At 40.4% G+C, this 12,178-nt stretch overlaps 1 protein-coding gene across 2 annotated transcripts in view; it reads left to right on the top strand.

The window, feature by feature from the left end:
- Nucleotides 1–2,717: 2,717 nt before the first annotated feature.
- The window catches only part of SPATA7 (spermatogenesis associated 7), a 34,075-nt gene continuing 24,614 nt past the window's right edge, over nucleotides 2,718–12,178 (top strand). For both annotated transcript variants that reach the window (XM_083863629.1, XM_083863630.1), the window contains exon 1: nucleotides 2,718–2,825. In XM_083863629.1, the coding sequence (XP_083719755.1) occupies nucleotides 2,786–2,825 (40 nt within the window). In that variant the 5' untranslated portion in view covers nucleotides 2,718–2,785. The remainder of the gene's footprint in view (nucleotides 2,826–12,178) is intronic.

Below are 12,178 nucleotides of genomic sequence, written 5' to 3'. Positions count from 1 at the left end.
CATATTCCTGCTCCTTTCCTTCCCTCCCAGTGAAGGCACATTTTCAAACCATCTTCTGTTGTAAGGCATTCTGAGGAAGAGGGGAAAATGCCGGCTGAAAAGGACAGACAGCAACAGTGATTGCCGTGTTTCCTCTTTTCAGATTGGGAAAGGACAAATCTTACAGGTTTTGACATGTTATTGCTTCTTCAACAATGTAAGATCTCTGCAGTGATCTTTGTAACTTATTTTGTACTTTTCTGAGTGGATCAAAATCCAGAACTGATTCAATTTTTGTTAAGGCTTGGGTCTGGTTTTGGTTTTGTTTTTGTTTTAGTTTAATGCATGTTATAGGACTTAATGTGCAGACCACTATAACATTGAATTACTTTTTTACACTCAAAATATATATACTCTCACAGATCAAAGGGGGCCAAAAGCCAGCAAAGGCCTAAGGTCCATAAGTGAAACCAATTAGAAATACATAAAGCTTTGGTATGTGTTGCCACTGGTGGTCAAAAATTTCAGAGACAGGACATCTCTATGAAGCTGTGACTGCTGAGTGAGAGGGAATGAATAGAAAATAGAAATCTCTACAGTCCCTCAGCGTTGCCTAGAAACCAGGGGAATATTTCTAAAAATGCTTACTTACATTTATGTGTTTTAATTATCTACATGGTGGGAAAAAAGCATAGGAACAATATGGAAGAGACTATGAGAAATCTGTCATATGTGTTTGTACAGAACAGCCTAACACTGTATGTTGAGTACTACAAACTGAGTATTTGAGAACATGGTATCCAGAATTCAGAAAAAGAAACAAACAAAAAGAAGTCTTTAAAAAGTATAGAAAGGTAACTATGAACAGTTTTTGTTGGGGTGTTTTTTGGGGTGGTTTTTTTTGTTTGTGTTGTTTTGGGGGTTTTTTGGGTTTTTTTTGAAAAAGCAAACAGAGACAAGTGTTTTTTGACATGATCTCTGTAGTAGAAAGTATTACGGCCAACCACGTAGAGATGAGAATCTTGTACACTTATTTTCATTCTCTCCAGTATCTTCAGATATCTGAAATGGAAACTGTTTAAAGGCTATTTCTACCTTTAAAATCTACAGATTTAGTGATCTGAATTGTATCACAGTATAAATCAGAGGCCCTGAAACACAAGAACCATGGTAACTAATTTCCTGAAGTCGTTTCTCCAAATCTCTAATTTCACACACAATATGCTTCAGAGAAAAAAAATAATAAAAATAAACAAAATAAAACAAAACAAAAATATATTAACAGACAAATGAACAAAAACAAACAAAACCCACACCTAAACTCTTGGATTGTGGTTTTTTGGTTTTGTAGACTTTTCCTGACAAATGTTTTCCAAGACATTGACCTCAAATCCAAGAGACATAAAGAAAAAAGAGAAAACGCTATGAAATTCTTTTGATTTGACAAGAAGGTAAGGTGTTTGTGACCTTATGGTTGATAGTAGTTGAAATGTCATGGCTTTTATATAAAAAGCAGTCAGAAAGACAGAAGACCACCAGAAGATGGAGGACCAATGACCTTCCAAGGCATATATTCCCTCCCCTGACCTCTCCCAAACAAATCTGACACCAACTACATTTAAGGATGATTTTACAGAAAACAGAATTAGACTGCCAAAATGATCACTACAACATGAAGCACAGAAACTAAGGTCACACTGAAGGAGTAGTTCATGTATCTAATTATATACCTAAAATTAAATGGGACATCACAACATTCAATAGTCAGAATACTACTGAAAAGCTTTTTGAAGTATTTGGTAGAGTCTACACAAAACACTGGGGTGGATAAACTGCTGCTTTCATCCAGCATGTATGTCTGTGTGACCAAGTGAGGGCATTGACTGAGGTAGATACAGAAAGTTGTTTCGAAGTAACGTCCCCTTGATTTTGTTATGATTTTGAACTACACTCCAATTAATTTTCCTAGCATGTAAGGAAGTGTAGCAAATCACATAAAACACTGTATTTAGGCTGTAATTAATACTCATTTCTAGAGAGTGAATGGGAATGTCTGGGACATGTACCCTTTTGTGACATGTCAGGCTATGGAGGGGACTGCAGGACCCCTGACCAGTCAGTGAGAAAAATCTTCACACAAAAAGTACAAAAGCCTTCAGAGATTTCACATTAGGGAAAACAGCAACCTGTTAGAGGAACTGAAAATACCATTCTATTGCTTCCCCAGAAAGTTCAAATCCAGCACATCGGCATGCACACATTAATCAGTGATGGGATTAAAGGCTGCTTTTCAAAAGGAATTTTGTGGTTCATTTTTAAGGTGCTGTTCGTTTTCAAAGACATTGAGATTAATTTCAGTGTAATGCACTGCGGACGCTCCAGGCTCTCGTTTTGTCACTCGTTCCCTGAAATAGCAGCAATTTGCCGTAACTTTCTCCCGGGCATTCATGATTCTTCAACTTCCTGTCAAGTTACAAGAAAAAAAGGCTTAGGTGAGGATAGCCTGTCCACGGCGGGGACAAAACCTTCCCGGGGCTCCGAGGCCCCGCAGACAGGGGGTTTGGGCCCCGCGGCCCCTGGGCCCGGCCGGGGCAGAGAGAGAGCGGCCCCTGGGCCCGGCCGGGGCAGAGAGAGGGCGGCCCCGGGGCCGGGCCGGGCCCCGCGCTCCGGCCGCCATGGCAACGGCGAGGCGGGACCCGGCGGGCCCGGCCCGCGCCCCGCCCGCCCGCCCGCACAGCGGGACGAACCGCCGCAGCCGCCGAGCCGAGCCCCGGCCGGTGCCTCCCCCTCGGGCCCGGCCGGGAGCATGGGGCTGAAGAAGGAGAGAGGCGGCAAGCGGTGCCCAGGTGCGGGGGCTCGGCGGCGGCCGCGGGAGGAGCGGGGAGCGCAGGCCGCGGCGGGGCGGGGGCCGCAGCCCGGGGGACGCGTTGCCTTCCGGCCTCCCCCGTCCCTGCCGGTTGTGGGGGTGCGGGGCGCGGCCCGTCTCGCCCGGGGCTGGGGGCAGGCGGCGCCTCCGCCTTCCCCGCCGGCGTGTGTGGGCGGGCACGGAGCCGCACGGAGCCCGGGGGCCGCCGTGGCTCCCGCAGCGGGGCCGGGGGTCGCGCCTCGCTCCCGCCCTCGCGGCGCCCCGAGCTGTGCCGGCCCGGCCCGGCCGCCCGCGTGGGCAGCGAGAGCCGAGAGCCGAGAGCCGCGGCTCTGAGGGGGGACACGTACAGCCCGTGACGGGCTGGGATCCCGAGAGTCGGGGCCTGGAGCTGCGCGTCCTACAGCCGTCATCGCACGGTGGTTCCTTACTGTACCGGCCCCGAGGGCTCCTGTGGGCAGCGCCTCGGGCTGACGGGATCGGCCCTTTGCGAGGCCAGCTTCTGGGCCCACTTCTTACTCAACTTTCGTATTCTCCAAAGCTGTTATCCATGGGTTATTATAATGGATTGCACTCTGTGTGTACAACATCCCACGGCGTTTGGCTGTAGATCCATGTGTTTTGGTTTGGCGGGATTTTAATGCAAGTGTAGTTGAAAAATAAAAGACTCAAAAGTTTTAAAGATCTTATAAAGTGGTTCCTTACCCCCATGTAACCATGGGCTGCTCTGGTGCCCTGTTCCTATGAATAATCCTAGAGGCGCTTGTCATCCATGATAAAAAAAGACACAAACATGGAAAAATGCATGCATGAGCCAACTGTGGCTCTTGGAAAATACCTAAAATATTTTTAGATACGAACTGGATTACATGCATAATGTAAGACAATGGTAGGAATTATTCAGTGCTGCACTGTAATGTCGAGATCATACATCGCTGCATAAAATCAGAGCAATTTGAGATAACGTTAGGCTGTTGTGTTGCATCTCGGTGTCAGTTCCAATCTTTCCAGACAGTGACAGATGCCACTTCGGAGATGTCTGATATCAAAGTACAGTTTGAACATAAGTTCTAATACTATATGGGAATATGAAATTTAGAGCAAAAACTATTGCACCCAATTTTTATGCTCTCTTATGTAGTGTGAAGGCAGTTCTATGACAAATACATCCTTTTTCTGACTATTCTTACAGAATAGTCAGAAATACTTGTCAAAATACTTTCATAGACAATCAGAAAGCGTGCTGATTGTCTGTTAACCGTAAAAAGGGAATAAATAGGACACAGGATCTAAATTTCATTCATGTTGCAGGAAGCTTTGCTTGAATGACTTCTGTTTAACAAAAAAAGTTCAAAACTAGAGAAGAATTACTGTGTGTCTGTTAATTTGGGAAGCCATTGCTTGTCTGCATAGGAGGTTACGATGGAGACAGAAATGTGTGACTGAACAGTCCAGTGTGGGGGTTCTCAGGCACGTAGGAAGGATCTTTACCCTGAGCAAGGATTAGCACTGGCAGAGAGACTAATGCACTGAGCTGAGCTGGAAATCTGTTTGCCTGAGCAGACTTGGCAGAACAGCTACTGAGCTGCTTGGAGTTCATGAAAGGGGGAGCACACACCATGTTTATAGTTTCTCAAAAGAGTTGTATCTAAAATGTTAATACAGAAAAGGTGGGATGCACTATTCCATGTCCTTGTATGCTGTGCAAAGGTTCTCATTCAGACTTAGCCTCATCATTTTAAAGAAAGACCCAAAATTTTACACTTGTTTGTATCAGGCCTTGTTTTGTCTAGTGAGAGTACTGAGAAAAAAATATATAATTTCTCTACTATATTGGAGTATATAGGATTTGTATGTAGGTCTTGTCAAAGTTCAGATAAGGCTGAGATATTTTTACCCTGCTAGAATAAAAGAATTAATCCGCTATGTTTTTCCCAAATTCCAGGTATAAACCTTGAAGTTATTTACTGTAGTGATTTCAGGAGTCAGTTAATATACTCACAGATTTATAGTATGACCTCAAATAATCTGAATATTGTAATTTTAAACCAGCTTTGTTGTTTGAATCCAGTCTCATTGGGCTGTTTAATTCCCACAGCCAGTGGGAATACATACCTGAACAGCAATACCTAACAGCATCGTGCACTTAATGTTCATCAATGATACACATTTGTGCCACTTTTATCTTACAGCAGTGGGGAACTCATCATGACTGCTGCATGGAAGCTGCTGTTAGATTTAGGCAATTTGCACAGGCTTCCAGGATTTTAAAACAAAATTTAAATGCTTCACATGCTGATAGACAAAACCGTCTTATTTAGATTTTTTTTTTTTTGCATTGTCAGGAGTCCTTTCAACTCTGCCTAGAGTTGAAAGGGTGTTAACACAGAAATTTGTGAACTACTTATTTAAAAATTATTCCTTCGTTTGCCACTTGAACAAACAGCTTATTAAGCTTACTAAATTATTAGTTTGGTAGCACCAGGTTTTGGTCAAAGCCTTCTTTGACCAACAAGAAAGATGAAAAATTATCTAGTTATGTCTTCAAAGAAGGAAGGAGGTTTAGAAATTTCATTTGAATCATAATAATGTTAACTGGAATTGGGAAATGTTAATCACTGTTCTTAACTTTTTACCAACTTAAAACCATCACTCAGTAAATCCCTTAAAACCTATCCTTAATTTAACCATTAGTCAAATAGTGTATTAAGTGAGTTTCAGTCACTTAATGTGCTTAAAATCCTGACTCTGTTCAACAAATAACTTAAGTTTTTATAGTGACTTAAATGCCTAATTGGTCCCATTTTATCAAGGATTTCTTTCATGCTTCAAGTGAAATACCTGTTAAAGTGAGCACTGTTCAAACCATTAGCTCTGGTAGCTTCTTTGCTCCAGATTATAGTCTGCAGCTTTCTCTGAAGCTCAGGGGATCAAGGTTTCTCTTCTTTTCATTCTGGGTGAGGCTGGCTGTGCATTAGAGTTTTGGTAATGTATTTCCAGGTAGAAATAGGTACTCATGGATGAGGAAGCGGGCATCCTTGTAGGTGCAAATTATACTAGCAAAATAGATCTTTTTCCATATATATAGAAGAATCTATACATTTTGGTATTGTGCCTATACATTTTGGTATTAAATATGTTTTCCATATGGACCAGTTTGATAGTAGATATTGAGACAACTGCAGACTTACGGGGTGATGTAATGTAAAGTTTCATGTAGCAGTAGAAGCCAGCACACACATTGGTTATGTAGGGTGAGCTTAGGAGCCAGTGTTGTACCACCCTTGATGAGCACCATTCCCACTGGGGAGTTGTTACAGCACCTGGCAGCATCTGCTCCTGGGTTACTGTGAGTGTCTTGTGCAGGCACAGCTATCCAGGGAACTCAAGCTTTAAGCTTTTAAGACAGAAGTTTCTAAACTGTGATATGAGTACTGATTGTTGTTCACATATCACTGAGTAGCAGCGTACAGTCCCTTCTGGAATACCACCCCTCACACATCCTCCTAGAAAACCAAAAACTGCTGATGCCCCTGCTAATTCAGGAGGTGCTGCCCAAGCCAGTGATCACGGAATTGTTAAGGTTGGGAAATACCTATAAGTTCATCAAGTCCAACCATCAACCTGGCACCACCACCGTGTTCACCATTAAAGCATATCCTCTGGTGCCATACTCCCGTATTTTTTTAACAATTCCAGGGATAGTGACTCCACAGCTTCCTCAGGCTGTCTTCTCCAGTGCTTTGCAACTCTTTCAGTGAAAAAAAGTACCAAATATGTAATCTAAATCTCTCCTGGCAAAACTTGAGGCTATTTCCTCTCATCCTATCACTTGTTACCTGGGAGAAGAATCTGATACCCACCTCATCACAGCCTCCTTTCAGGTAGTTGTAGCAAACTGGCATAAATTCGTTTGCTTTTGCCTGCATTTCATATCACAAAATGTGCTACTGACACACAAATGTGTTTGTTTCTGCATTTGGAGTATGGATAGAGCAATAGCTTGCATCCAGAACTTCTCTTGTTGAAGCCTCTAGCTACAAAAATTTTCACAAATATTTTTTGAAAGTTATTTAATCAGATATGACTCAAGACTACTTTACAATTTCATTAGATTCCTTAAATTTTTCAGAGGCAGGTTTGACTCCTGAAACAGAAATAAAATTTTGGATGCATGGTTTTAATTTACACAGAATACTGTAAGGTTATAAATTCTAAAGGTCTAAGAGACCTAACTCTTAGAGATTGAGAGTATTTGTAAAGAAGAGCTTTTGTGTAATCCAGCATAGTAAGTGTAAAAATAGCACCCATCTAATTAATGGCTTAGGAGGTCATGTATAGTGCATGTCAGGGATTGTATCATTTTCATCATATTTTTCCTCTGACACAAATGGTCCCATGCAAAATTCAGATGGAACATTCAGGACTTTATTTTAAAAATTGGAGTAGTGTGATTTCCTGGATCTCTATTCATGAAGTTTTGCTTCAGGAAATTTAGATAATATGACTATTCTTTCTGCAGGTGAATTCTGCTATTTATTAACAAATCTTAAATGAAATTCTTTTAAAGATGGCTTCACATCTTATACTCCCAGATATACTCCCAGGATTGAGAAGAGTTTTGTTATCAGTGAAACCAGAAAGGGGTCCAAGAGGCTTCTGTTTCACTTGGTTGAACAGGAAAGAAAATACAGGTGTGATTATGATGTGATTGTTTTGCCTCACTGTAACTTTCAAATAGTGGAGTACTCTCTGCATTCAGTAAGTGGCTAAATCTAAAGCCCTGTTTGAAGGTCTCTTGTGATGGCACAGGTGCTGCAGAAAATTAGTGGAGACTTGCTCTGTTTATGCACCTGTGTTCTTCATCTGAAGGAGTCTGTAGGTGGGTCACTGCTCTCTGCTGGCCTTTTTGTCTATTCAGTTCTTCATCTATTTGCCAACTTCACCCATCTGTGGATAAGAACTAGGAGCATTAGTATTACCCAGTGGCTGGGTAGGAGAAAACCCCAACAAATTAGCGCACATATTTTAGAGAAACTCATTCTGTTCTGTGTTCATTCCCAGATATGTAAGTAGAGGGTAAGAGCTAAGCAGCCAAGGATAAGCAACCAGAGAAGCTTAAACTAGATGAGCAATTGTAGCTCCTATTCCTGGCACCTCATCAGCCACAGCTGAGCAAAAGGAGGTGTTTGAGGGGAGGAATGACTACAGGTAAGGAAGAGACAGCATTGAAATGAGTTTAAGGGGGATGGTACAAAGATGTAAGCCACATGAATAGGAGAGCTGGCCTCATTAATAGTGCTACTGATAGAATATGGGGGGAGGGGGGGTTCAAGTATATCATGCTAATATGAAGGGAAAATAGTTAAAAATAGAAAAAAATAGTTCTGTATTTAAATAAAGTTTAAATCCAATATCAGTCTTTACTTTGTGTATTTCTGTGTTGTATTCCTATATACAACAATTTCTGTAGTATAAAGAATTAATGGATACGCTAGTTTGAAAATTCTCCTAGTGCCAAAAGGAGAGGAACATGTATTTCAGGTTGTAATTTAATTCCTTTAAGTATGATCTTGTCAGACATATTAGATAAGATGCTTAAAGGAGTTTCCATCACTGCTTGAAGTCGTTTGGGATTTCACAGAGATTATTTAAACCAGTTTTGTTCTTTCCTCAGCATGCGTATATAGCATAATGTGTATAGCATTAGTGCTGTAGTGTACTGTTAGTCATATAGAGTTAGAAGAGTTAATTCATAGCAGGAAGCCCACTGAAATGAGGGTAGGATAAGGGTGGTAGTGGTAGAAATCCTTGACTTGTATGACATTCACAGCACAAACCCTCTGTGTGTTGTTGCCTGAATTATCCACTTGTACAGAAGTGTCTCTTTAAATATTTCTGGTTTAGAGCATTGAGATATTAGGGAAGAAAAAAAGGAAGAAAAAAAGTTGGCAGTGAAAGAAGCAAGAATACCAAACCTTTATAAACTCACTGTAGTGGCTAGAGTGTTTGCAAAGCATCGGTCAGCTTGGGTCCTTATCAGGCTCAGGGGGATCAAATCCCCAAATGATGCAGTTCTAGGCTTTAGAGACAGAGGTGCTTTCTGCATTGCCAGCTGAGAGGAGGCCACTGTAGAGCTAGGAATGCCAGTCCTGGAGCCACCAAAAAACCAAACCACTGCACAGAAGGGTCAATATTGACAGTGATAAGCTTATTCTTCTAGAACAGCTGGGGAGATCTGAGGTCTAAATCCACCTGGGGTTGAGGGTTATTTGTACCCAGAATATGGTCTGGGAGCTGCTCTTTTGAAGTTACAGTGTTCACAGGTCTCTACAAGTTAAGATTTCATGTCTTGTAGTGCTAAATTTAGATGCCTATATTCAATATACCACCTAAGGTCTCTGTTTTTTTATGGGTTATCTTTTAAGTAGCAAGTCATGGTGGCTAAGGGTAGCATGATAGATTTATTTATTTATTTATTTAATTTTTATTTGCTATGACTGAAGTACCTGCTTTTTATAAAAATAGTAAGTCTAATACTTGTGTTTAAAATCTTTTCTGGGAGAACATGGTAATGAAAGACTGGGCTTCTTTCCAGTACATATTCACATTCCAAATCTGAAATGGCTTTGTTGAAAAATAATTTCCATAAATTCTGCATATCCACTAACAACCAGGAAACAAAGTAAACCACCAATTTTTATCATTTTTAGTACTGTAAAACCAGAAATTAAGATAGCAGGTATTTTAAATTCAAACAAAAATATCATTTAAACAAAATATTTTTCAATTCTCTTTGGATTAATGTAGTTGTTATTTATGTTAGATACTGGCTGGAAAAAAATTCAGAGAAAGCTTTTTGGTTTTGTCTTCATTCTTGCTTAGTGTCATAGAAGGAACTAAAAGATCAAATAAGTTTTTAGAATTATTTGATTTATTTGCTCTCTGTACTTTAGGAGAGCACTGTGAAAATCCTGATTTTATATTCAGTATAGACAGTCCACTTACATCTATAGGGATATTTACGTTTAGATCAGATAGTTGCATGTGTCACGTATCAAAGATATTTTTGTAATTATCCTCCCATTGTTTGGTTTATATTTGACTAACTGTAAATTATTGAAAATCCCACCTTTTCCTTTAAAATTCTCTTCACATATCTAAGCCTTCAGTTTGTTTCTGCTGTTGTACAAATAACTGTGAAAGCACAGCCTGAATCCAAATAAATACCCATTCAAGTCAGAAGACAACCTGAAACTATAGTTGTGAAACTTTTGACTATTAGCTCTTTCTACCTTCAGTAAGGTAGTAAGAGCCTCCACATATCAATTTCTCCAGTTTCTTCTCTGACATTAGCAACATGCTTCTTCATTGTAAGAGTGATTTCTGTGCCATTTATGTATGTAGTCAAAATAGAGGGCACAGAAATATTTTTATTTCTCTCGACTGATGCTTTTTGATAGCTTTTTTTGCCTATGAAATACCGATGCCAACTTCTTGTTTTCCTCTCTTCTCCTTCCCCGCAAGCCGGATGTAAATTAATTGTAAAGGACAAAACCAGCAGACAGTAATTTTTCCGGTAGAATTTCCACTGTGCCATCTGCTGGTGGTGCAAAGCAAGTGAACGTGATAAAGTCTGGACTTCTGCAGTGCTGAACAGTTGCGTGTACAGCTGAAGACACTAAAGGCAACAGGATTCTGAGTGTCCCTGATGGTGTTTAACACGGGACAAAGTCATTTATCTTATTTGAAGAGAATCAATTGTAGAGAGAACAGTGTCTATTTTTTTTAAAATGATCATGCTTGCCCTTCTAGGATTCTGTCACGTAAGGGTGAGTTAGAGGTGGTGCATTTACCACAATACCACAGGCACTTCCCTCTGGAATTATAGTTTATCTCTGAAGCACAGAAAACACTGGAATATTTAGGTTATTTGAGCAATTGTGAATGAAACACTTCTGATTCTCAGTTGTCTGGTGTAATCCAGATTGCAGGTATATATGCATGCAGGGTTTTATCATTAGAGAACATTCTATCAACTGAAATTTATAATACAATGTTCAGGTCCTCCCAAAGACTTGCATTATTCCAACACCTGCATATTGTAAATTCTGGAAGTTACGGGTTTCAGGGTGGATCCCGCTAGACTGTGAATACCACTTGTATGTAATAGTGTGTGGTAGAGAAATACAGTATTTTAACAGGAAAGAAGGGCTTTATTGGCAGTGGTTTGCAATCATTGTGGAAACATTCTGAATCTAATAAATTCTTGCTGTATGTTTGGAATTTTAATATTTGAAAAATAATTTATTTTTTGTCCCAATGTGTGTTAAAATCACAAACAGAGATGAGGAAGAATTGTACCATAAGGAGAATGAGCCATTTGAAATTGATGCAGAGGAGCAGGAATGTTGTCCTTTGGCTTTAAAGATAATAGTATAAAGTTAAAACAATTGCAAGATAGTGTTGAAAAAATCTCCAATAGCATTTTTGTCTTTTTTTTCTTTGTCCCTTTGCAACTGCTGATATGGCAACTTCCCAGCAAAAACGAGTGGGAGTGCTGGTTTTGCAAACACCACAGCTAATACTGTAAATCCACAGAAACCTGTACTGTATAAAGGCTGGCTTTTCAAAGTATGAAAGTTACTCAAGGTTGCCCTGGTATTTTTTGTGCTTTTTAAGAAAGGAGATTCAATCTGTTGATCCATATTTAATGTCATTTCACAACAGGGAAAATTATTTTCATTTTCTTTTTTTCCTTAAGATATTTTTTATGGCCTCCTATACTAGTCCTAGTCATTCAAAACTTAGTGCAGTATGGCTTTTTAATGAGGCCTTTGGAGAAAAAATGTTAAAACATTGTTAAATGAAAAGGTTTCTTTTGCTTCAATCTCCACTAATTAATATTAAAGACACCATGTTAACCGTCTTGTGCAACATGCTGTTGAGCTTAAAAACAAAGCTGTATACTGTAGTAGTTATATATGTAATTGCAATAGCACTTTTAACCGTCACTATATAACAGTGGGAAATAAAAAAGAAGCCCTGGACAGCCAGGTGCTGGGCATGCAGGAAATAAACTATGAGAGGTGGGATTAAGAGCTTTTACCATGTGTGTCTTCATGGCTTCCTGCGCCCCCCAGTCAGTTTGTAATGGTGTCTGTCTTTATCACCCCAGCTAAGGTCACTGGGAAGAGATTTCCTCTCAGACTGGGTAGGTCCAGTGTGCTTCTTCATGTGATGGAAATGGGAAAGCTGGAGGTCAGCAGGAGCAGGGGAGCAGTCGAGCTGCCTACTTCACCTGCATAGTGGTTGCAGACTCTTGAACTGGCAGCT

The sequence above is a fragment of the Zosterops lateralis genome (assembly GCF_965231275.1).
Source record: "Zosterops lateralis genome assembly, chromosome: 6".
NCBI lineage: Eukaryota > Metazoa > Chordata > Aves > Passeriformes > Zosteropidae > Zosterops > Zosterops lateralis.
This window is presented reverse-complemented; position numbering and strand designations above follow the sequence as displayed.